General features: G+C 48.0%; 2 protein-coding genes across 3 annotated transcripts; both read left to right on the forward strand.

Moving 5' to 3' along the window:
- Positions 1–9,680: 9,680 nt before the first annotated feature.
- Positions 9,681–11,758, forward strand: LOC123447403 (peroxidase 5-like). Of its 2 annotated transcripts, XM_045124000.1 has the most exons (4): positions 9,686–10,116; positions 10,235–10,423; positions 10,494–10,659; positions 10,747–11,266. In XM_045124000.1, exons 1-4 carry the CDS (start codon positions 9,901–9,903, stop codon positions 11,151–11,153), a joined length of 978 nt encoding a protein of 325 aa, XP_044979935.1. In that variant the 5' UTR covers positions 9,686–9,900; the 3' UTR covers positions 11,154–11,266. The 2 variants fall into 2 exon arrangements, with proteins under 2 accessions (XP_044979934.1, XP_044979935.1); XM_045123999.1 differs by having other exon boundaries at positions 9,681–10,116; positions 10,235–10,659; positions 10,747–11,758.
- A 2,188-nt stretch (positions 11,759–13,946) lies between these two features.
- LOC123449885 (peroxidase 5-like) lies at positions 13,947–18,264 on the forward strand. Its single transcript, XM_045127246.1, has 4 exons — positions 13,947–14,465; positions 15,117–15,305; positions 17,335–17,500; positions 17,579–18,264. The coding sequence occupies exons 1-4, from the start codon at positions 14,232–14,234 to the stop codon at positions 17,980–17,982; spliced, it is 993 nt and encodes a 330-aa protein (XP_044983181.1). The 5' UTR covers positions 13,947–14,231; the 3' UTR covers positions 17,983–18,264.
- Positions 18,265–20,582: the final 2,318 nt, after the last annotated feature.

Raw genomic sequence — 20,582 nt, forward strand, 5'->3', positions numbered from 1 at the left:
TGCGTGAACGGCGACGATCTTCGGGATTTATGGAATGGTTGCCTCCCCTGTGTCGCTGATGAGAACCAGGGCTGTGAACTGACCGATGCGTGTTCGCATGAACAGAACTATTGTGGATCCTGTTGTGCGACTGGGAGACCGCCGAATTTTGCTGCTGCGCCGTGTGCAGCAGGGCGCGGATTTGCTCGATCCCCCTGCCACCCTCTGAATCAGTCGGCTGAAGGGAATCGGCTATCTTGGCGGCGGCAGCCAAGTTGAGGATGGGTGTGCGGAACACCTCCACGTTGCTCCGCCGAGTGTGCCGACTGGCAGAACGGCGGGGCGGATGGCGAGCGCCGGATGTTTCGCCGATCTCGTGCTCATTCCGGCCAGTTTGGCGGGGACTTTCATGGGAGTTGGCCATGTGCACTTCTGTTGCAGGCCCGCGACCCAAGTACTCGGAAGGAAACTCAGTCGGAACCGAGTCCGAGCGCTGGGACGGCGGGGCAACCACAACCGACTCTAGGACCGCCACTTGTGAAGTCGCGTTCTGGCGCGCCTGGGCGTGTTGCACCCAACGCTGGAGCCGCGGACGGCGGGACCGCTTGTTGCGGCGCGTGACGGCGGTGAAGGTCGACACCAGAGCCGACTGCTGGAGAAGAAGAATACCACGGGCGCCGGCACAGAAGTGCGTAGCCCCGCAACGGGGGAGCGCCTCGACGTCGAGAGGGGCATCCCGAAGCCACGCCGAATCATCGACGACGAAGGAGAGAGCACCGAAGAGGATCTCGTGACCCATGCTCAAATCTCCACCGGATGACATGACGAAAAGATGTAGTCGCAAACTCGCCGGAAGTCGCTTAGACGCCTGCCCCACGGTGGGCGCCAACTGTCGTGGGTATAAGTCTGACAGTAGATGTGTAGGGTACGAAAGGATGGGCAGAGCCTTAGCTACGGCGAGGTTGTATGAGTTCAGGCCCCTCTATGGTGGAGGTAATAGCCCTACATCTCAGTGCTCTTGGGAGCTTATTGTCGAGTGGAATATGGATTACAGTGAATTGCTAACCCTTGCACCAGTGGGGAAGGGCGGCTTATATAGAGTGCGCTGCCCTTCACAACAGTTAGGTGCACAGGGGTGGAGTAGTGGCGAATAAATGCCTATGTTACAGGTAACGTATGTCTTAAATGCTAATAAAGGCACGTGGAAACGTATGACCGTTTCCCTCCAGGGGGGTTACGGTGTACAGAGTGGAATCCAGTCGGTTAGTTTGATACACTCTGAATGCTCATCTCCGACTGGATGGTGGAGGATTCATTACCGACTCGATGATGGGAAGTCCTTAATTCAGTCGGAACTGACTAAGGGCCTTACCCCTTATGAAGGGTGACTGCTGGAGAAGAAGAATACCGCGGGCGCCGGCACGAAAGTGCATAGCCCCGCGACGGGGGAGCGCCTCGACGTCGAGAGGGGCATCCCGAAGCCATGCCGAATCGTCGACGACGAAGGAGAGAGCACCGAAGAGGATCTCGTGACCCATGCTCAAATCTCCACCGGATGACATGACGAAAAGATGTAGTCGCAAACTCTCCGGAAGTCGCTTAGACGCCTGCCCCACGGTGGGCGCCAACTGTCGTGGGTATAAGTCTGACAGTAGATGTGTAGGGTACGAAAGGATGGGCAGAGCCTTAGCTACGGCGAGGTTGTATGAGTTCAGGCCCCTCTACGGTGGAGGTAATAGCCCTACGTCTCAGTGCTCTTGGGAGCTTGTTGTCCAGTGGAATATGGATTACAGTGAATTGCTAACCCCTGCACCAGTGGGGAAGGGCGGCTTATATAGAGTGCGCTGCCCTTCACAACGGTTAGGTGCACAAGGGTGGAGTAGTGGCGAATAAATGTCTACGTTACGGGTAATGTATGTCTTAAATGCTAATAAAGGCACATGGAAACGTATGACCGTTTCCCTCCAGGGGGGGTTATGGTGTACAGAGTGGAATCCAGTCGGTTAGTTTGGTACACTCCGAATGCTCATCTCCGACTGGATGGTGGAGGATTCATTACCAACCGGATGATGGGAAGTCCTTAATTCAGTCGGAACTGACTAAGGGCCTTACCCCTTATGAAGGGTAGTCCTTGGGTAGGACTTATAGGGTAGGCCTATGACCCTACCCTAGGACTATAACCCCATCAATGATGTTCCTTTGCTATCCTGGCGTTTTCCTCGGGGGTACGATCATAAGGTCTTATAGGAAGATTAGCATGAGGTACCTTTGGGAGGGGCGACAGTTTGCGCTTTGGGGGGCTCCGTCGCTTAGAAATCATCGGCGGAGCATTCTTGCTGGCACGCTTCCGCTTAGTATCCGGAGCGGGCGGCGGCGGAGACGGACGACCCAAGTCCGGCGGCGGTGATCGAGATGGACTCGTGTTGTGCTGGCCGACGTCATGTGGAGGGCTTGGAGGTAATGGAGGTGTAGGTGACCTGCGACGACTCGGAGGCGGTGTTGTCCTTGGGGCCGAGCCTGGAAGCTTGATGTAGTTCTTGTCCCATAGGATAACTCCACCCAGTACTTCTCTGAGTGTCCTCTCATCTTCGGGTCCAGCTATGTCGAGCTCCATATCATGAAACCCCGCCATGATTTCATCCACCCCGACTTTAGCAAAGCCAGTTGGAATCTCACGGCCATGCCAGCGTGCATCAGGGCCAGAAGGTAAAGCTTGTTCGACGGCCACCTTCATGGATATGTTCTTGAATTTCTGATGGATTTCACATGATATTGACTCCTTGATTCCATCCACGGGGTAGCCGGGACCGCCCTCTATCATTCTTAGTGCATCGTCGGGCGGGGCCTCAGATTCAGCCACGCTGCTTTTCCGCTTAGATGGGGCGCCGGTAATATCAAGTGCAGGATCTTCCTGGCGCGCTACTCCTCTAAGCTCACCAATCTGCTTCTGTTGCTCGTTAATCCTGGCAAGCAACTGGTTGAACTTGTCATTCTCCTCATCCTGCTGCCGCTTCTTTGCTCTCGCTCGGCTTCTGTAGTGTCTTGGTCTCTGGCAAACCCAAGCCACCACGGGTAAGAAGGACCCAAGCCTCGCATTCGTCCTCCATGTTCGTCATTGCCGAGGACCAGTGTGAGCAAATCTTTCTCTCTATCTGCAGTGAACTTTCTTTTTCCCTCCTTAATTTCTTTCACTATCTTTTTCCAATTCTCCCTGGGTATCCTAAGACCGTCACTGCAGATGAGGTCCCCTGTTTCTTCGTCGTACGAACCACCATGCGCAAGGAACCAATTTCTTGCTCTCAATTCCCACTCATCACGGAGTGGTTCAGATATGATGCCTTTAGCTAGCAGATCTTGCTCTTTCTTATCCCACTTTGGGATGGCAGTCTCATAGCCCCCTGGCCCCAGCTTGTGGTGATATTTCTTCTTGTCGGCATTTTTCTTGTTCTTTTCTGATAATGCCTGGGCATCTTCTGACTCCTTGTACTCTTGAAATGCCTTCCAGTGATTCGCCTGCTTGGCTAGATACCCCTCGAATACTGGCACTTTCTTTGTCTTCACATAGTTTTTCCATAGCTTCTTCTTCCAGCTACGGAACAGTTCGGCCATCTTCTTTAGAGTCCACTGCTTGACTTTGGCCCTCAGTTTGTCTGCGGCGTCTTCATTCTCACATTCTGGCAGGTTGAAATGTGACATGAGATCATTCCAAAGATTATCTTTGTACCTTTCGGCGACATAGTCACTATCGGCTGCCCCTTTGCGCTTGTTCCACTCCCGAACGCTGATCGGGACGTGATCCCTAACGAGAACTCCGCATTTCTTCTTGAATGTGTCAGCAGCATTCTTAGGAAGCTTGGGTTCGCCCGTAGGCAATATCACCTCAAAGGTGTAATGCGTACGTGCATCCAACTTTCTAGTCGGGCCTCGTTTCGTAGCTTTGCTCGATATGGAGGCCTAAGAGGGAGAAACATTCATCAAATGAATGTATATGTATACAATATAGAGCTATCTCCAATATTTTTCACATATTACAAGTGATTGTCGAACTTCATATGTATACCTCGTCGGACTTTATTATTTCTCCACCGGCTTCTCCATCAGTGGAGCGATTTGGGGCGACGCGGACGGGCCTTTAGTCCCGGCCCAGAGGCAGGCCGGGACTAAAGGGTCCAGGCCAAAGGCCCGTTTTTCACTAGTGAGCACCGTGCAATCAAGCCATGTATTTTGTATTTTAGTACAACTGTATTTTACAAGCCTACTCATAAATAAACATTAAAAAGACAAGAAGAGAAAAATAATGACAACTGCGAAGAAAGGTGGTCATTTATGTTCAACATGATCATTGAGAGTCTCGATTTGAGAAAAATAGACCTCACTGGCAGACAATTCATGTGGGCTAACTCATTACCGGTGCCAACATATGAGAAGTTGGACTGGATTCTGACTAGTGTAGAATGGGAGCAGAAGTATCCGCTGGTCACTGTCCATGCTTTACAGAGAGCCATATCGGATCACACAGCAATTCTTGTCGACTCTCGGGAAGCGAATCATGTGGGAAAAAATATTTTCTCTTTCGAATTGAGTTAATTCATGGATCTCATTGCTACAGAATGGGCCAGGAAATCTAGTGGGTCATCTAGTATGGATAGGTGGCAAAAAAATTAGGCACTTGCGCTAGTTCTTGGGGGGCGGGCCAAGAATCAAAGTGGGCTTTACAAAATGGAAAAGGAGAGGCTGATTCAACTCGTTAATGAGTTAGACGTGAGAGCAGAGTCCTCACTTCTTAATAGGGCGGATAGGAATATTAAGATTGAGGCTGAAAAGAAGCTGCAAAATCTTCTCAGAGAGGAGGAGATGAAATGGGCCCTTCGAGCAAAGGTGACAAAGGTGGTCCAGGGGTACGATAACACACAATTCTTTCACATGATTGTGAATGGCAAACATAGAAAGAAGAAGATAATTCAACTTGAACAAGATAAGGGTACAATTATAGGGCATGAGAATCTAAAATTGTACATCTCCGAATATTACAAGAAACTTTTTTGTGCTCCCAAAGATAATTTTGTTTCTATGGATGAGAACACAACAGGTGACATACCACGGCTCACCTCAGACGAGAATGAGGTGTTGTCAACTCCGTTTACTGAGAAAGAGGTGCTTGACGCAATAGCACAAATGATACACAATAAGGCACCGGGGTTGGATGGGTTTCCGACGGAATTTTATAAGAAGTGTTGGCATATTATAAAAGATGATCTTTTGCCTATATTCCATGATTTGTTCAATGGCCACATACAACTATTTCACTTAACTTTGGAACAATAACGTTCTTGACAAAGAAGGTGGAGGCTATTCGCATTGAGCAGTTCAGACCGATATGTCTGCTCAACGTGAGCTTTAAAATCTTTACAAAAGTTGGCACGAATAGGTTGACGCAGATAGCCCATTCGGTAGTCCAACCGACACAGACAACTTTTATACCGGGGCGACGTACCCTAGAAGGGGTTGTCATTTTACATGAGACGTTGCACGAAATTTATACCAAGAAACTCAATTGGGCTGTCTTCAAAGTGGATTTCGAGAACGCGTATGATAAGGTCAAATGGCCCTTCCTTCAACAGGCCTTATGCATGAAGGGGTTCATCCTTGAGGGATCAACTGGATGCCTTCATTCAGAAACGTATTGTTGGGATTAAAGTTAACGATGACATCGGGCATTATTTTCAAACCCATAATGGACTGAGACACGGAGATGCCATGTCTCCCATCCTGTTCAACATAGTAGCAGATATGTTGGCAGTCTTCATTGGTCGGGCAAGAGAGAATGACCAAGTAGGAGGACTTGTCCCAGACCTTGTAAAGGGGGAGTGTCCATACTACAGTACGCGGACGACACGGTTATTTTCATGGAACATGATATTGCAAAAGCGAGGAATATGAAGCTTATTCTATGTTTATTTGAGAAGTTGTCTAGGTTGAAAATAAATTTTAACATGAGCAAATTGTTCTGCTTTGGAACAGCAAGTGAGGAACAAGACGCTTATAAACAACTTTTCGGATGTGAGATTGGATCAATACCATTTAGTTACCTGGGGGATCCCAATTCACCATAAACGTTTGATGAATAAGGAATGGAAGTGTGTCGAAGATAGATTCGAAAAAAGACTAAGCTGCTGGAAGGGCAAGCTTTTGTCTTACGGGGCCGAGCTCGTTCTGATTAATCCGGTTCTGACTAGCCTCCCGATGTTTCTTATTTCCTTCTTTGAAGTACCGGTAGGTGTACGGAAAAAACTGGACTTTTACCAATCTCGTTTCTTCTGGCAGTCCGAGGAAGCTAAGAAGAAATACAGATTTGCAAGATGAGATGTCATTTGCAAACCCAAAGACAAAGGAGGTCTAGGAATTGAGAAACTTAGAAGTGAAGAATAAATGCATGCTTAGCAAGTGGTTATACAAGCTTTCTACTGAGACTGAAGGGGTGTGGGTACAAATTTTGACGAATAAATAATTACATTCTAAAACATTGGCCCAAATATTTGCTAGACCTAACGACTCGCCTTTTTGGAAGGGGTTAACGAAGATGAAGGTAACCTTCTTTCACCGGGGAAAGTTTATAGTAGGTAAGGGTGTCATAACCAGTTTTTGGGAGGACCCATGGCTTGGGGATACGCCTATAGCCTTACAATATGTGTCCCTTTATAATATTGTACAATGTAAGGAAGATTGTGATGCCACAGTATTACATACGTACCTCTTAATATCCAATTCCGACGATCTCTAGCGGGAGAACTTTCGGATTCATGGTTGCACTTGGTCAAACGATTGATGGATGTTCAACTTTATCAGTCTGATAAAATTCACTGAAAATTGTCTACCAATGGTATTTTCTCAATGAAATCAATGTACATGGATTTAATTAACTTTGTGCCTCTTTGAGATGAGTACATATTTGGAAAATTAAAGAACCGCACAGAATTAAAATATTCTCGTGGTTTGTATACAAGGGAGTTGTATTATCCAAGGATAATTTGATAAAGCGAAGATGGGTAGGGTGTTCTAGATGTTGCTATTGTGATCAAAATGAAACAATTAGACACCTCTTTCTCGACTCTCCTCTAGCAAAATTATTATGGCACACTGTTCATATTGCTTTCGACATCACTCCACCAACGAATATTAATATGCTATTCGGGACGTGGCTCATTGGAGTAGACGGAATTATAGCGAATCATATCCGGATTGGAATATGTGCATTATTTTGGGCCATATGAAACACTAGAAATGACATGATTTTTTGCAAAGTTATATATAGGGACACGTCTTGGATCCGTACGTGGTCGTTACTCAACCATGCGGACTATTATTGGATGCAACCGATGGGAGACAGATGCATGAGCTATCTTCGGTCGATTTGAACGACAAGCTAATAATAGGCTAGGTAGGTGTATAGATATCGTAACCTGATTTTGGTCTTTCCGGATGTGTCAAATTTTTTATTTCAATTATTTGCTTTTGTCTTGCTCAGGCTGTGAGCTTTCCTGGTGGACATTTGACTTTATTTGTATATCTGTTTAATAATATGGATACATGCATCAATTGATGTAGAAATCGGAGGCTTCGTTAAAAACAAAACTACCGCTACATGTCACATTTAGGACAGTAAAATTGAGCCAAATCCCAGCCTTCTCACGCATCCACACTTTATAGCCATCAGATCCTGTGTCTAATTGATTTTTAGCCGTTGATCGATGTGTAATCGCGGGCTTACCGGCGAATGGGCCAGCTGTCCTAGAGGGCAGCTGCTCTGGTGGAAAAATCCGACTTACGTGGTTAATTGGGCCATTTGCATCCGTAGGCAGCCCGTCGAGCATCGGGTAAGCCCACTCCATTTGGCCCTTCACCCTTCTCTCACACAATCTAACCCGTTTAGCTGCGTCTAGCATCTCCTCAACCACATCCGTTCTCTCCACGACCGGGAAACCCTGCTGCGCCGCCGCCCCACCAGGGCACCACTGCTAGATCCCGACCGACGGTCCATGAGCGTACAATCATGGACCCGATCCTAACGAGATAGAGGCGAAGCGATCGGTCGCTATGATACCCTCAAGAAGAAAACAATACGTCCGACATGACGCGGGGATCCATCGTTGGAATTTGAAAGCAATCACGATGATGTGGGGCTCTCGCCGGTGGGGATTATTGGATGATTTTCTCTCTGTTTTTGTATCCTTCGTTGCCTCTGTACAGGTACGTGATTATGTGAAATGTTCCATGGGTGAGTTGATTTTAATGTTTGGTCTCCCAAATTTCCAACGAATTTCAAAGAAAGAATTCAATAGATGCAAGGAGATATGTACCACGACTCTTCAATAGATTTTTGATTATGATTTTGGGTTCATGAAAATAAGGTTGGGAACATAATCTCCGCACTTCAATCTGGTTTGCATGAATATAGTTGAACCCTTAGCTGGTTTATGTGGATTCACCATGCATAGAGCTTCTCCCTATGTTGTGTGGCCTTGTGTGATTGCTGATTACCCATCATGTTTTGTCTCCCAATTTAACCGGTTTCAATCCTTTATTCTTTGTTTTTCTTCAACCCTAGATTCCCAGTTCTGCTCATGATCTGCTCCTTCCTGCTCAGCGTCCTCGGCCTGAACAGGAATTGGCAATGATGATATTGTTACCTCGGCCACCAGATAATATCGATAGTTAAATAAAGTCTTCAACAATCCCTGTAAGAAGATGGTACTTTGCAAAGTTCAAGTTTGTCTTTCTGATGCTACACTGGCGTTGAGACTTTGTTTTACCATACTCTTCTACAAAAGTGCAGCAAACACATCCATCTACTCAAGATGTAATACAAGATCTAAGACGTTTGCACTCCTAACTTATTAAGCATATTGTGGTGAAAGTTTTTTTCTCTGAACTCCTTATAATTTTTGTCAAGAAAACCATGAACTGACACGTGTTGTTGATGTCAGACTATCAACCAGATTACCATACAGTATTTTCTGTGGAAGGTTCCCTATGGTTCTCTGTGGAAAAGAGATGTAAACGACAAGAAATCAGAGAAAATCTTATTTTTACGAAAATCAGGCCACATCTAAAACAATAAAGAAAGAAACCAGAGAAGAGATAAGACTTGAGGTGGGGTCCATGCCAATGCCAAAGAAACATGATGATCACAATCACAATGGCTGAACATTCATTCTGCGTTCTCATGTTTGATAAAAACTTGAAGTCCATGCTTTTGGATAAATTTCTAAGACTATTCTATCTCATTCAAAATAGAAGGGCGCGAACCACGATCTAGTTTGTAGTACTACTGTCTACTCGATCGGTGCACCCAGATTTTCTACAAACCTAGCATGACATGCCCCGCGAAACTACATCGATCACCACAACCCAGATGACTCCTGCCCTGTCATTTCAGTAACGCTTCCGAGATAGTATGTCTCTCCGTGTTCTGCTCTCCGTCCCCATCGATCAGAACCAGATTGATTGATGCCTTGACCGACCCACAAGCAAGCTCCCATTCGTAGTAATCTGTAAACATGAACCAAAACCCCAGTAAAGCCCTTGGAAACCGCAGTGGAGCGGAAGAAAAACACAGGAGCCCTGATTTGCCGGCTACTTGCGCGTACGGCTGCACCCACTACTGGCTAATCCCAATGCCAATGCCCCAAAATCTTGGCCGTGTTTCTAGCCAGACTCCATATGCCTATCTTGAGTAGAGTACTGTACTACACTGCCGAACTGCCCCTTTGCTCACCAGAGTCAGTAACTAGCTAGAGCGCTCCTTGCATTGGCACTATCTGCACAACCCCTATAAATTTGACCGCGCCGTGCAGATTTTGACGCAGCGGTCTCGGTTCGTCTACCTAGAGAGGATATAGCTAGTAGTTGACAGCAGTGGTCATGGCATCGGTCGTGGTGGTTGGTGCCACGGTTGTCGCAATGTGGCTTTTGGCCGGTGAGGCGCGAGGCCAGGCGCAGCTGCAGGTAGGGTTCTACGCGCACTCATGCCCCCAGGCGGAGGTGATCGTCAGGGACGAGGTCGGCAGGGCCGTCAGCGCCAACCCCGGCTTCGCCGCCGGGCTCCTCCGCCTCCACTTCCACGACTGCTTCGTCAAGGTTGGTGTGCTTAGCTACATGTATCTACTAGTACTAGCCAGTATGAAATGCAGGTTGCAATGCAGGCGTGCGCTCCATTGAAAATGCCAAGTGATGTATTGGACTTGGTTTATGCCAGGGCTGCGACGCGTCGGTGCTGCTGGACTCGACGGCCAACAGCACGGCGGAGAAGGACGCCCCGCCCAACAAGAGCCTGAGGGGGTTCGAGGTCATCGACGCCGCCAAGCAGCGCCTGGAGGCCGCGTGCGCCGGGACCGTCTCCTGCGCCGACATACTCGCCTTCGCCGCCCGAGACAGCGTCGTCCTGGTAACTACTCCGGTGACAACACTGCTTTTCCGAGCTCTTGCTTACACACCAACAATGGCGACAATGGCAGGCCGGCGGTGGCCCGTACAGCGTCCCGGCCGGGCGGAGGGACGGCAACGCCTCGGCGGCGTCCGACGCGCAGGCCAGCCTGCCCCCACCCACGGCGAACGTGGCCCACCTCACGGAGGCCTTCGCCAGGAATGGGCTCTCCCAGGAGGACATGGTCACGCTTTCAGGTACTACCATTCACCATCCAGCCCACGCGAATCCTCTCCTCACGGCCCACAGCCCAGCTCACATCGTGCGTTTTTATTTTTATTCAGGCGCGCACACGATCGGCCTGACGCACTGCAGCTCCTTCAGCGCGCGGCTGCACGGGTACAACGCCACCACGGGCACGGGCCAGGACCCGGCCATGGACGGCGCCAAGGCGGCGGAGCTGGCGCGGCAGTGCCCGCCGGGGAGCCCGGACGCCGTGCCCATGGACGGCGGCAGCCCCGACGCGTTCGACACGGGCTACTTCCGCGCCCTGCTGGCCAACCACGGCGTCCTCGCCTCCGACCAGACGCTCACCTCCGACAACGCCACGGCCGCGCTCGTGGCGCAGAACGCCGGCAACGTCTACCTGTTCGTCACCCGCTTCGGCGACGCCATGGTGAGGATGGGCGGCATCCGGGCGCTCACCGGCGGCGACGGACAGATACGCACCAACTGCAGGGTCGTCAACTGATAAACACTTGTTGCAGCGCCTCTACACACGTCACTCCTCCTAATCTGTACTATCTTTTTGTCCGGCTTTGCTTGCAAAAATGGAATGGAGTTATACATGGGACGATTGAGTTTTGGACACGTACGTACATTGCGTTGCGTGTGAGAGACGTGTGGTGTGCGAGATCTTCTTTTCTCTATCTCTTGATAGGAACGAAAGAGTTTCCAAAAACTGTACGCAGGAGCTTTTGGCAAAGCGTGTGCCTGCTTTAGTTATTCGACTGATAGATGGGTGATGGAGGCGTGGATCGGCCACGCTGTAGACGTGCTTTTGTCATGTGTCGAGCAACCCTGGGCTGGGCGATCTACCTAACAGCCTGGGTTACACTGATTAGAAATGAAGAAGAGACCTAACGACAAACCGGGCAAAGATTCAGACTGTTTAGTGTTTGGTACTCAAGTCTTAACATGACAAGCAAGTTGGTAACAACAATTCTAGTTTGAGTTTCTGTCCTAAATTATAGCTGGAAATGGCCACGATGAAGGAAAGGCAATCATCAATCAACCTTTGGAACGGAGCCGGCAAAGTGGGGATCAGCACGAGACATGGCTAAGGAAGAAGCTGCTGGATGGATGGAGGCCAATTCTTGCTTTTTTTTCAGGAAAGATTATCAACTATCCACTCATCAAGCATTTCTCCTCTCTTTCTTCGTTTCTTATTACCAGCGGGAGACCAATTGGATGCTGCTCTTGCCTCCTTTAATCCTCATTAAGCTAATCCCTCATGTTTTTGTGTGAATTAGGTTCAATGTCTTCTTTCTTTGTGGTGTGGCTGGTCAATATACCATGATTCAGCGTTTGTCTAAAATAAAATGATGATTCAGTGAATCCACTGAGATATTAAAAAAACACCAATTAAGCAGATCCAAGTCATCTCATCCATGAAGCCACTTTGATCCAACGATCTACTTTGCTCCAAAGTTGAGCACTGAACATTAGCGTAATAACATACGCTAACTACTGCTCCACACGGAAAAACAGAATTATTCGTACTAACAGCTAGCTGTATACAGAATTGCAAACTGGTTGTTAGAAACGGAACATGGGGGTCCTCCAATCGCGGTCAAACCGACAGCAGTCCCTGGCAGATTGATCGGTCGATACACGCTATAAATAGGAGCCACGTCTCGCACGCAGCTTCCACCACCAAACATGTGCAGGCAGCGCCACACCTGTAATTAATCATCTCTAGACTAGGTAGGCATGCAGTTAATAAGAAAGAAATGAGCATTCCTGTTTCTTCCGTTTTCTGACTGAAACCCAGCCCACATTTTGTAATCAACTGAGCGGAACCTACGCTGTCTTCTTTCTTGGCTTGACCCATGGAACATTCAGTGGTCGATGCTCCAAGCTTTCATGTTGCTCTCAACCTTTTTTGTTTTTTACCTTCCAGGTGTTAACTAATCATGTGTAACTTTACCTAGAAACTGCAGGTACGTGGTGCCGGCCGCCCCTGCTTGCTTTTCCATGCTTCATTCTTCCTTTGGGTAAAGTTCTTGAGCACACTCCTTAACGAGGAAGGCAGTCGAGTCCGGGGCCCAGTTGTGGACTAGCACTCGATTTGGCTGAACGAACCGCACTGACGCGCCTCTCCTCTCCTGCCATGTCTTGTCATTCTGTTAAATATGCTAATCCTCTATCTAATACAGTACATATCTGCTGCTCTCATCATCAATCTTGGGAGGGATAAAAAGGAGAAGGGATTAGTTTTGTGAAGCAGAAGCAGGCACGAGTCAAATCAAGGAGCGTTCACGTTGGGTGTCGCCGAGCTGGCAAGCTCGATGGGTCGGCGTTGGCTGACAGCGTAGCTAGCGGATGCAACTACTAGTAGTAGTAATCAAGGAGACGATCATGGTCGTGGCACATCAGCATGCACTTAACTCAAGTAGATGCAGGGTGGAGCTGGAGTGCGCTGCAAACTGAAGCAAAGCCAGCCAATTTAATTTCACACCCAACTAATTATAACTAACTAACTAACTAACTAGGAGACGGTACATCGGATGGAGGCTAGGTTCCTCCTTTTCAAAAAAAAAACATCGGATGGAGGACACATCAAATCAGCTGATGACTGTAAGACTGTACTCGATAACATAATGCGGGAGGGACGGACGACGACCGATCCGAACGGACGAAACGCGGATAAAAATGTGTCCGTTTGGATGAGTTGCTCTAAGTTACCACCGAATGTTCGTTCTAAGGGACACGACACACAAATTGCATAGGCTTCAAGCAAATATGACTCGGAGGTGGAGCTAGCAACCTCTGCCCCTGTCCGCCCGTCCATATCCCGTTTTCTGCATCAGATACCGATGCAGCACAGCAGAACAGAAACTACTGGGGCCGGTACTCACGCATGGGTGGCTCTCAGTCTGAGAGCGTGATAGAGCAGAGAGGAAAGTTCCAACCCACATAAAGAAGAAGAAACCACCGGTCGACTAATCATCTGCGGCGCCAGCTTGGCGCACCGTACCTCTTGCGTCACATGCTCGGTCTCGCCACATCGGCACGCTGTTTGGCCACTGCAAATCAGGCTGACACCGTCCGTCCGTCGATCCGAATCCCCGGTAAATCAAGCTGCAGCAAGATCACAACTCGAAAAGCGAGGATGAACTTCACTGATGAATGAATGAATGAATGAATGAATGGATCACATCGATAAAAGTTAGTAGTAATTTTATCGCCTCAATGATAGCCCAAAAGTTTGGGCCCGCCCGGGTCTCTCTCTCTTACACTAAGCTAGTTGTACCGCATGGCTCGGCTCACCCGCCTGCCTACAAAACCCGGCTCCGCTCCCACCTGGACTCGCACCGATTTCTCCTCCCTCCTCTCCATCCTTAACCAGGAAGATATCATCGGCGTCGGCATCGCGTAGATAGATAGATAGCGCCACCGGAAAGTTGCTTTTGCTGCTGCTGCTATATATCTCTTGCGGCCTGTGGCATCGTGGAGGAGGATCAATTGCCGCTGGCTTAAGGAAGGAAGAGCTGAATTGGTTATCCGGCGAGTCATCCAGGGAGCTAGGCCAAGGATATATACGTACATGGAGGCGCCGGCGGCCAGAGGAGGAGGAGCGGTGGCGTCCGTGGTGGTGGTGGTGGTGGTGATGGCGATGGCGGCGGCGACGGCGCGGGCGCAGCTGCAGGTCGGGTACTACGACACGCTGTGCCCGGCGGCGGAGATCATCGTGCAGCAGGAGGTCAGCAAGGGGGTGTCCGGCAGCCCCGGCACCGCCGCCGGCCTCCTCCGGCTCCACTTCCACGACTGCTTCGTCAGGGTACGTCCGTCCTTCCGTCCCTCACTACTCCATGCCAATCAGTTTCAACATCTCCAGCTAGCTAGCTCCAGCAATCAATTCCCTTCTCTTCCATGAACAAGAGCTCGGTTCTTTCTTGCTTGGCGTGAGATCGAGGTCAGAGGTAGACTAGATTAGACAGAGAAGTAGAGATGCGTTGAGTGATCCAATGCCGGCGTGATGTGATGTCAATGGAGCGTGGGTGGGGATCGGTTGCATGTGGAGATGCCCGCTGAATGTCCTCTTTTGCCGTGCGCCGTGCCCTGCTTCGGTTGAATGTTTATTTACAGCCAGGAGCAAGTGGTAGATGTGGGATCGATCGGGTGACACTCCACTCTGACAAGCCGTTGCCATACGAGTACAACGGTCCATCCTTTGCTCTGCTTTTCTTTTTTCCTTTGTTGTCTTCTTCCCTGGCAAAGGTTGGACAGAGCTTCGACTCTAGCCCCCAACCGCTGGAGCGTGACGCGTTGGGCGGAAAGTTTTGGGGCGACGCTTGACAGTGCACGCTTGGTTGCTTTCGTCCATGGACCTGGCGCCATCGATGTCACCAGCTCGAACAGCCGATGCGGTGCATGCATGATGTAAATATGAACTGAAAACATGGCTGATGTTTTGTGGTGCGTGAATCAGGGTTGCGACGGGTCGGTGCTGGTGGACTCGACGGCGGGGAACCAGGCGGAGAAGGACGCGCCGCCCAACTCGAGCCTGCGGGGGTTCGAGGTGATCGACGCGGCCAAGACGCGGCTGGAGCAGGCCTGCTACGGCGTCGTCTCCTGCGCCGACGTGCTCGCCTTCGCCGCCAGAGACGCCCTCGCCCTGGTACGCTCAGTTACTTTTACTACTAGACTAGATGTCGCTATGTGTCAGGAGCTTCCATGAGTTCGTTCGATCGAGAGGAATGTGATCGAGCCTTTCCCGATGCCCGGATGGATGGATCCCCGAGCCTTTCTTTGCCACCATACCATAACTTTGCTGTGTATCTTTCTCGAAAAGCAAGGAAGGAGAGAAAGGAACCGACCGCCTTTTTATTTCCTTTCCACCCGAAGGCCGCACTAGCAGCAGCAGTCCTACTCCTGCTGCTCCTAGAACGTACTACTCCGAACGTGGCTGCCAACCTGCACCGAACCGAAGGATGCTGAGAATACAAGGGGCGAATCCGGCACTGGCATTGCTTCCGGCGCACCGCACGCACGTACGCTCTGCAACGGCAACGGCAGGCCCCTTGCTTCGGACGCACGTAGGCACGTAGCAGTATACAGGCAGGAGACCCACGTCACGCCTCACGGCCACTGCCAAGTTGTAGGAGTAGTGGTGTGAAAGATGGCTTGGCGTAGTGGGAGGGAGGCCGGTCATTCCCCAGCTTTGCTCCGGTCTCGATGCAGGAAGATCGCGGGCTGCATCCCGGCGCAGGGTGGTGGGTGGGGGGGACAAGTTCAAATACCTAGGCGATCTCCGCTGCTCTTTCCCGATGCAGGCCTTGAAATTAGTTCTTCATTCAGTTAGTTACGCGCAGACAACGGTACAATCCCTTGGTAGGTACAGTAATAAAGAGCACTGCTGGTTTGTGGATGTTCAGACAGATGATTGGGGCAGTTAATGTTTTTTATTTGGAACGGTAAAATTGGGGCACTTAATGGCTGACGGATTCTGCTTAAAATCGGGGCAGTTAATGTTTTTTAGAACGATAAAATCTTTGACTGACGGCGCCTGCTTTAAAAATGGAGTAGAAACCTGACGACATACCGGGCAAAGATTCAGACTGTTTACTGTTTATTACTCCCTCCGTTCCTAAATATAAGACCTTCTAGAGATTACACTATAGACTACATACGAAGCAAAATGAGTGAATATATACTTTAAAATCTATAGTGTAATCTCTGAAAGGCCTTATATTTAGGAACGAAGGGAGTACTACTGTACTACTGAAGCCTGAACAAGACAAGCAAGTTGGTAACAACAATTCTAGTTTGAGTTTCGGTCCTAAATTAAATTAAAGCTGGAAATGGGCACGATGAAGGAAATGCCATCATCAATCGACCTACGCTCTCAACATCAATACGGTTTCAAGTCCAATCTCAACTTGGTACTTCTATGGTCAAACTACTGGAGTAGTAGAAATTTTGGCCATCTAGAGCAGTTTCTGAGCTTGAACCAGTACTGGTACTAGTTTGTTTCTGCAGGCTAAAAACTCCGTGTATCAGACGATCGATCACTGCACTGCTGCGTGTGTGACTGACAGTGAAACTTACATTCAGAGCTGGAAACAGGTACACACGCCAGGCTAACAACCTTGTTGACACGAAAATGGCAGACCAGAGCGCGACGACCGGCGGTTCGGAGTTCCTGTCAATCAGCCGGCATTGCGTGCGCCCGGCGGCGATAATCAAAGAGGGGGCGCCATTTATGCAGGGGTTCTTGGTCATCGTCGTCGGGCGGCGCACGCCAGGACTAGTTTACGTGGATCCGTCTTCACTCCCACGCCCATGTGGCCGGCACATGCCATGATTTCTGTCTCCATTCCTCTCCTCCTCTCCTCCACTTGGATAGAATAGATGGCATGGCATGGCATGGCCCGGCTCACCAACCATGTCCATGTGACGCGTCTCCATCCGTCCTTGCCCGCCCGTGGTTTCTAGCGGCCAGCGCTCGCAAATCCTGGTACGCAACCAGAGCGCATACAGATCAAGCTGCTACGCCTCAGTGTACTGTGTTGCCACCCTTAAACTGTAGGTGTCTCTGTCGATCTCCGTGTATCGGATGATGATCGCAATCATGCAAGGGTGGGTAAAATGGCGGTGCCAGTTTTAGAACGGAGATTAACTGACGATGTGTGCAAATGTGTGTGCAGGTTGGCGGCAACTCGTACCAGGTGCCGGCGGGCCGACGAGACGGCAACGTCTCGGTGGCCGGGGAGACCAACGGGAACCTGCCGCCGCCGACCGCCAACGTGAACCAGCTCAACCAGATCTTCGGCTCCAAAGGCCTCACCCAGGCCCAGATGGTCGCGCTCTCAGGTACGTGGTCACCAACCCGAGAGTGGCTTGCGCGTGCACCGTTGATTTACTGAAACTGAAATCTGGAGGAATCGGCAGGGGCGCACACGGTGGGGATGGCGCAGTGCAGCTCCTTCAGCAGCCGGCTCTACTCGTACGGGACCAGCGGCGGGAAGGACCCCAGCATGGACCCGACCTACCTGGCCACGCTCAGCACGCAGTGCCCGCAGTCCGGAGCCAGCCAGCCCGTCGCCATGGACCCCGTCACCCCCAACACCTTCGACACCAACTACTACGCCAACGTCGCCGCCAACCGCGGCCTGCTCGCCTCCGACCAGGCGCTGCTCGCCGACAACAGCACCGCCGCCCAGGTCCTCGGCTACACCACCAACCCCGGCACCTTCCAGACCGACTTCGCCAACGCCATGGTCGCCATGGGCGCCATCGGCGTGCTCACCGGCAACACCGGCACCATCAGGACAAACTGCAGGGTCGTCGGCTGATCGATCGAGCGTGTGATTGAACTGAATTGTACTATGGAGTAGATAGGTATAGTGTACTGTAAACTGTTTGGTCGATCTGTACTCGCTAGCTCTTAGCTTAGCTTAGCCCCACCGTCCTCTCTCTTTTCTCCTTGATCTTGCATACTGTACTTTCTTTCACTGCTTGTGTTCCCTTAGCCTCTGTATGTATTATCTAGTTGGAACTGTATGTAATGACATGATCACATGATTGGGTTGGGTACCAATGTACCCATGGTGCTTAATAAAAAGCTACTACAGACAGATCGTGTGTTAGTCTCTACCTAATAAAAAAGCAAATGGTGTTTTTGATCGTACGTCATTAAATTTGCTTCTGAAGTTCGCAAAAATTACCCGTAAATGAGGAAAACGATTCGTTTTTTAAACTTCGATTCGGCTACTTCTTTCTAATCTAAAGGCCGCGGTTCCCTTGTTTAATCACAACCAAATCATATATCCAGGCTTGATCCCATCTTCTCCCAGTATTGTCTCACCTTTTCTCATTCGGTGATGTGCATTGTCTCGCTGACTGCCTGATTGGGCCGGCCTACAACCCTTTTTCTTCTTCTTCTATATGTTTGTTTTTGTTTTTTCTCTTTTGGCTTTATTTCGATAAACTTTGTACAAATGTTAATCATGGATTATGTCAAATTTGTAGACAAAAAACTTCCCACATATACAAAAAATGTAGGGCGCGTATGGATAATAAATAATATATTTTTCTTTTATTTTGAAAAATATTGATCGTGTATTTAAAAAACTTTAAATGTGCATAAAAAAATGTTTCCAGGGTATAAGAAAACATATACAAAAAATATAATGTGTATGGAACGAAGTTGATGTAAAAAATATAACTTTTCAAAAAATTTAATCGTGTATTTGAATAATGTAAACATGTATATGAAAAATGTTCATGATGCATACAAAATATGTAAAATGTGTATAAAAGAATTAGACATCAAAAATAAATAATGTTTCTGATGTCACACGCAAAAAAATGTTTCTAATGTATAAAACATATATAATAGTTTTATACAAGGTTTAGGCAAACAAATGGCTTAGTTTTGATTTTTCATATATATAAATTGTTTTGCTAATGATTTTTTAACAATATCGATGTTGATACACAACCTTGAACATTTTGTATGCATGTACTTACAAATTAATTGTTTTCGATGTAGCTGCCTAATATGTTTGCAAGCAAATTAAGACTTCACTTAGATTACAAATGCAAACACATATATCAGCAAGATAAAAATAATGCTCTTATGCATATGCTATCACTAATTAACAAAACATACTTTGCCATTTTCATCATAATGCAAATATTTGTGTGGCATCACTGAGGAGAACAGAGACCATGCAACTTGAAACATCAAGTAAGATCATATCCATGTTTATTTATTAGAGAGGCGATTTCATATGCATGGTGATAGCTACCTTTTAAATATATGCGGTGTTGGGTTTCCATGACATTGGCACAAGTGCATGTTTGTTGTATATAAATGATCTTTTCCACTTAACTTTGTCTTTTTTATTTACCTTTTTTACACAAGTGACTTTTTGTTGTGTAGAAATGACGTTTCTCATTTCTCTCGGTCTTTTTGCTTGCCTTTTTGGCATAATTGCTTGTTTGCTTGCTTGACTGGTCCGAAATCATGATATTTTCATTATAGAATTATTTTTCATAGTACAGAATAATGTACCAAAATAATTGGAGATATAATTTTGGTCTGTGTGTACCTACCACCATGGGTAGCAAATTATTTCCGTTATTTATTATATGTACATTAATACTATAAGTCCATAGGACATGGATTTAAATTGTTTGGAATACGTGTACGCAATATTCTTTCATACTTTTATTTCTTAATTTGTTCATTAAATATGCATCGATTTGGTGTATACTCCCTCTGTAACTAAGCACACTGAACATATTGAATTTTTTCTCTGAGAGAGAGAGAAAAAAAAAATCTTTGGACTGACCACAATCAAACATGTTTTCATTATGTGAGCATTGAAGCCACTATCGACAACACAAATGTGATGTCATGTGAAACTAAAAAACATGGGCCAACTAAGGTCTTGAGTCGTGGTTATTAGATTAAGGCCCTGTTTGGAACCACCCAGATTATATAATCTGGTTTTTATAATCTATTGTATTTCCAAACAGGACAGTTTATATTGTAGATTTTATAAACTAGATGACCAGATTATTATAATCTCATAATCTCCTCTACCCGAGCTAAAATGAGATTATGGATTACAAATGACGTATTATCCTTGTAAACTTCAAGAGAATTACGCAGTGCCACTGCCACTTTCCTATTTTTCCTTGTAAACTGAGGGCAAACATGTCATTGTACAATTTAAAAGCCAGTTTACAGTTTATATAATCTGGCCTCCAAACATGCCCACTTGGATTATTTTTATAAACCAGATTATATAATCTATGTTCATAATCCAGATTATTATAATTTATTATGGTTCCAAACAGGGCCTAAGAATGTGTGTCATTTTCTCTTCCGTTGCAACGCACGGGCTCTTTTGCTAGTTACTAGTAAACCAGACATGGACAACCC

Source organism: Hordeum vulgare, chromosome 4H (assembly GCF_904849725.1).
Source record: "Hordeum vulgare subsp. vulgare chromosome 4H, MorexV3_pseudomolecules_assembly, whole genome shotgun sequence".
NCBI classification, from domain to species: domain Eukaryota; kingdom Viridiplantae; phylum Streptophyta; class Magnoliopsida; order Poales; family Poaceae; genus Hordeum; species Hordeum vulgare.

What these genes read in the sequence shown, in the direction of transcription:
- LOC123447403 (XM_045123999.1), top strand. Translation starts at nt 9,901, where the DNA reads ATGGCATCGGTCGTGGTGGTTGGTGCCACGGTTGTCGCAATGTGGCTT. An exon ending in TCCACGACTGCTTCGTCAAG is followed by an intron (nt 10,117 to 10,234) that starts GTTGGTGTGCTT and finishes GGTTTATGCCAG; the next exon opens with GGCTGCGACGCGTCGGTGCT. An exon ending in GGACATGGTCACGCTTTCAG is followed by an intron (nt 10,660 to 10,746) that starts GTACTACCATTC and finishes ATTTTTATTCAG; the next exon opens with GCGCGCACACGATCGGCCTG.
- LOC123449885 (XM_045127246.1), top strand. Translation starts at nt 14,232, where the DNA reads ATGGAGGCGCCGGCGGCCAGAGGAGGAGGAGCGGTGGCGTCCGTGGTG. An exon ending in TCCACGACTGCTTCGTCAGG is followed by an intron (nt 14,466 to 15,116) that starts GTACGTCCGTCC and finishes TGCGTGAATCAG; the next exon opens with GGTTGCGACGGGTCGGTGCT. An exon ending in CCAGATGGTCGCGCTCTCAG is followed by an intron (nt 17,501 to 17,578) that starts GTACGTGGTCAC and finishes AGGAATCGGCAG; the next exon opens with GGGCGCACACGGTGGGGATG.